This window comes from Portunus trituberculatus, chromosome 2 (genome assembly GCF_017591435.1).
Source record: "Portunus trituberculatus isolate SZX2019 chromosome 2, ASM1759143v1, whole genome shotgun sequence".
Taxonomy (NCBI): domain Eukaryota; kingdom Metazoa; phylum Arthropoda; class Malacostraca; order Decapoda; family Portunidae; genus Portunus; species Portunus trituberculatus.
The window spans coordinates 5,157,407-5,162,406 of record NC_059256.1 but is presented as its reverse complement, the minus strand read 5'-3'; the positions used below and the strand labels follow the sequence as shown (position 1 = coordinate 5,162,406).

Below are 5,000 nucleotides of genomic sequence, written 5' to 3'. Positions count from 1 at the left end.
ACACACACACACACACACACACATTTATTTACCACACAAAATCCAAACACATTCTTCTAAACACCAGTATTCCTTCAACACACCAAACACTCTCAAACACCATTCAAACACCATCCAAACATCACCAAATATTTATAAAGTTTCCTTTCAAACACACAAACCTCTTCCAAACAAACCAAACACACTAAAACACCAAAACACCCCAAAACACACAAAAAACACACCAAAACACCTCAAAACACCCCAAAACCCCTTAAAACACACCAAAACACCTCAAAACACCCCAAAACACACAAAACACACCAAAACACCTCAAACACACCAAAACACCTCAAACACACCAAAACACACCAAAACACACAAAACACCTCAAACACCATCCAAACATCTCAAACACACCAAAACACACAAACACACCAAAAACACCCCAAAACACACCAATATACCCCCAAAAATACCTCAAACACCATCCAAACACCTCAAACACCATCCAAACATCTCAAACACACCAAAACACACAAACACCCCAAAACACACCAATAACACCAACAACACCTCAAACACACCAAACACACACCTCAAACACACCCAAACACCATCCAAACACCCCAAAACACACCAAAACACACCAATATACCCCCAAAAACACCTCAAACACCCTCCAAACACACTTACCATCTCCCAGGCAGTGATCTTAGCTTTGGCCACTTGCTTGATCGCCACGGGAAGCGAGTCACGAACACGCCATCCTGAATACACTGTGCCAAACCCGCCCTTGCCAAGCACACTGCCCACTCTGTAAGTCTCGTCCTGCGCTCGTCCGCCTGTGTGAGAGGGAGAGGGAGAGGTGAGAGGGAGAGGTGAGAGAGGGAGAGGTGAGAGGGAGAGGTGAGGTGGTTTACAAGTTTTTCTCTATTTAATTAGGCAGAAATCTTGTTAATCCATCGTTAGAACTATGAAAACACTCTTAACCACTTCAGTAGTATGGCGTGGTGACTATTTGGTGACTATTTGGTGACTATTTGGTGCTTACTGCCTCCTGTGTGTTCTTAACCCCTTCAGTAGCGTGACGTGTTTCCCTATTCATTCTGGTGACTATTTGGTGACTATTTGGTGACTTTCCACAGCTTCACCAACTCATGTGGGGGTTAAAATAGTGAAGACTGTGGCCATTAATCTTGTGCCCTCCATACACCCTTGCTAATGTCAATAAAATGGTCTAATGGTGCACAAAACTCAAGGTAAAAATGTGTCCCAGTACTGAAGGGGTTAAAATAGTGAAGACTGTGGCCATTAACCCTTGCTAATGTCAATAAAATGGTCTAATGGTGCACAAAACTCAAGGTAAAAATGTGTCCCAGTACTGAAGGGGTTAAAATAGTGAAGACTGTGGCCATTAACCCTTGCTAATGTCAATAAAATGGTCTAATGGTACACAAAACTCAAGGTAAAATGTGTCCCAGTACTGAAGGGGTTAAAATAGTGAAGACTGTGGCCATTAACCCTTGCTAATGTCAATAAAATGGTCTAATGGTACACAAAACTCAAGGTAAAAATGTGTCCCAGTACTGAAGGGGTTAAAATAGTGAAGACTGTGGCCATTAACCCTTGCTAATGTCAATAAAATGGTCTAATGGTACACAAAACTCAAGGTAAAAATGTGTCCCAGTACTGAAGGGGTTAAAATAGTGAAGACTGTGGCCATTAACCCTTGCTAATGTCAATAAAATGGTCTAATGGTGCACAAAACTCAAGGTAAAAATGTGTCCCAGTACTGAAGGGGTTAAAATAGTGAAGACTGTGGCCATTAATCTTGTGCCCTCCATACACCCTTGCTAATGTCAATAAAATGGTCTAATGGTACACAAAACTCAAGGTAAAAATGTGTCCCAGTACTGAAGGGGTTAAAATAGTGAAGACTGTGGCCATTAATCTTGTGCCCTCCATACACCCTTGCTAATGTCAATAAAATGGTCTAATGGTGCACAAAACTCAAGGTAAAATGTGTCCCAGTACTGAAGGGGTTAAAATAGTGAAGACTGTGGCCATTAACCCTTGCTAATGTCAATAAAATGGTCTAATGGTACACAAAACTCAAGGTAAAAATGTGTCCCAGTACTGAAGGGGTTAAAATAGTGAAGACTGTGGCCATTAATCTTGTGCCCTCCATACACCCTTGCTAATGTCAATAAAATGGTCTAATGGTACACAAAACTCAAGGTAAAAATGTGTCCCAGTACTGAAGGGGTTAAAATAGTGAAGACTGTGGCCATTAATCTTGTGCCCTCCATACACCCTTGCTAATGTCAATAAAATGGTCTAATGGTACACAAAACTCAAGGTAAAAATGTGTCCCAGTACTGAAGGGGTTAAAATAGTGAAGACTGTGGCCATTAACCCTTGCTAATGTCAATAAAATGGTCTAATGGTACACAAAACTCAAGGTAAAAATGTGTCCCAGTACTGAAGGGGTTAAAATAGTGAAGACTGTGGCCATTAATCTTGTGCCCTCCATACACCCTTGCTAATGTCAATAAAATGGTCTAATGGTGCACAAAACTCAAGGTAAAAATGTGTCCCAGTACTGAAGGGGTTAAAATAGTGAAGACTGTGGCCATTAATCTTGTGCCCTCCATACACCCTTGCTAATGTCAATAAAATGGTCTAATGGTACACAAAACTCAAGGTAAAAATGTGTCCCAGTACTGAAGGGGTTAAAATAGTGAAGACTGTGGCCATTAACCCTTGCTAATGTCAATAAAATGGTCTAATGGTACACAAAACTCAAGGTAAAAGTGTCCCAGTACTGAAGGGGTTAAAATGGTGAAGACTGTGGCCATTAACCCTTGCTAATGTCAATAAAATGGTCTAATGGTACACAAAACTCAAGGTAAAAATGTATTCCAGTACTGAAGGGGTTAAAAACAAGTGTATCTTCAACTAGAGAGAGAGAGAGAGAGAGAGAGAGAGAGAGAGAGAGAGAGAGAGAGAGAGAGAGAGAGAGAGAGAGATGGGGTTGTGACATTGTGGGCGTGTTTTGGGGTTTATTAAGAGTGTTTGGGGTGTTTTAAAGGAATTTGGGGTGTTTAAAGGGTGTTTGGGTTGTTTTAAGGGTGTTTGGGGTGTTTTAAGGGTGTTTGGGGGCGTTATAAGAGTATTTGGGGTGTTTTAAAGGTGTTTGGGGTGTTTTAAAGGTGTTTGGGGCGTTTTAAGAGTATTTGGGGTGTTTTAAAGGTGTTTGGGGCGTTTTAAGAGTATTTGGGTGTTTTAAAGGTATTTGGGTTGTTTTAAAGGTGTTTTATAGTTACTAAGGATGTTTTGGAATTATGAATTAAGTTTTGTGGGTTAAAAATGGCGTTTTCAGTGTTTTGAAGGTTTATAAAGAGATTAGATCGCGTTATAAGGGATTAGATCATGTTATAAGAGGTTTTAGGGGTTTATAAAAGTTTTGGGATCATTAAGGGTGTTTAAGATGAATTTAAGGGTGTTTTGATGTTTAAAGGATATTCTAAGGGGTTAAATAGTGTTTTGCGTGTGTCTGTCTGTCTGTCTGTCTGTTTAAGAAATCTTGATGTAATTTAGACATATGTAATCTGTTTGTAATTCTTGTGTGTTTGTAATCTATGTTATTTTTTGTAATCTGTCTGTCTGTCTGTCTGTCTGTCTGTCTGTCTTTGTAATCTATGTAATTCGTCTATTTGTAATGTTAGTAATTTTTGTAACTGTCCAAACACACCTCAACACACCCAAACACACCTAAACACACCCCAAACACACCTCAACACACCAGATACTCCAACACACCTCAAACATACCTCAACACACTCCAACACACCTCAACACACCCAAACACACTCCAACACACCTTAACACACCCCAAACACACTCCAACACACCTCAACCACACCTCAAACACACCTCAACACACTCCAACACACCCCAGTACATCCTGAGACACCTCAACACACTCCAACACACCTCAACACACCCCAGATACTCCAACACATCTCAAACACACCCCAACACACCCCAAACACACCTCAACACACCCCAAATACTCCAACACACCTCAACACACTCCAACCTCACCTTAACACACTTCAACACACCCCAGTACACCCAAACACACCTCAAACACACTCCAACACACCTCAACACACTGAGACACCCCAAACACACCCTAACACACCTCAACACACTCCAGACACACCTCAACACACCCCAGACACACCTGAATACACTCCAACACACCTCAACACACTCCAACGCACTCCAACACACCTCAACACACCCCAGATACTCCAACACACCTCAAACACACCTCAAACACACCTCAACACACCCCAAACACACTCCAACACACCTCAACACACCCTAAACTCACCTTAACACACCTCAACACACCCCAGTACACCCTGAGACACCCCAAACACACCTCAACACACCCCAGACACCTCAACACACCCTAACACACCTCAACACACTCTGAGACACCCCAAACACACCTAACACACCTCAACACACTCCAACACACCTCAACACACCCCAACAGACCTCAACACACCCCAGTACATCCTGAGACACCCCAAACACACCTCAACACACCCCAGATACTCCAACACACCCCAAACACACCTCAAACACACCCCAAACACACTCCAACACACCTCAACACACCCAAACACACTCCAACACACCTCAACACACCCCAAACTCACCTTAACACACCCCAGTACACCCTGAGACACCCCAAACACACCTCAACACACCCTAGATACTCCAACACACCTCAACACACTCCAACACACCTCAACAGAGTCCAACACACCCCAGTACACCCTGAGACACCCCAACACACCTCAAACACACTCCAACACACCTCAACACACCCCAAACACACCTCAACACACCTCAACAGAGTCCAACACACCCCAGTACACCCTGAGACACCCCAGACACATCTCAACACACCCCAAACACACCTCAACACACCCCAACAC

At 42.7% G+C, this 5,000-nt stretch overlaps 1 protein-coding gene across 1 annotated transcript in view; it reads right to left on the bottom strand.

Annotated features, from left to right (window-relative positions):
• LOC123501545 (serine/threonine-protein kinase pim-1-like) overlaps nt 1-5,000 on the bottom strand; it is a 12,667-nt gene that overhangs the window by 6,016 nt on the left and 1,651 nt on the right. Inside the window, exons 3-4 of the mRNA XM_045250413.1 lie at nt 4,799-4,839; nt 676-824 (exon numbers count right to left, since the gene is read on the bottom strand). Coding sequence (XP_045106348.1) covers nt 676-824; nt 4,799-4,839 — 190 coding nt within the window. The remainder of the gene's footprint in view (nt 1-675; nt 825-4,798; nt 4,840-5,000) is intronic.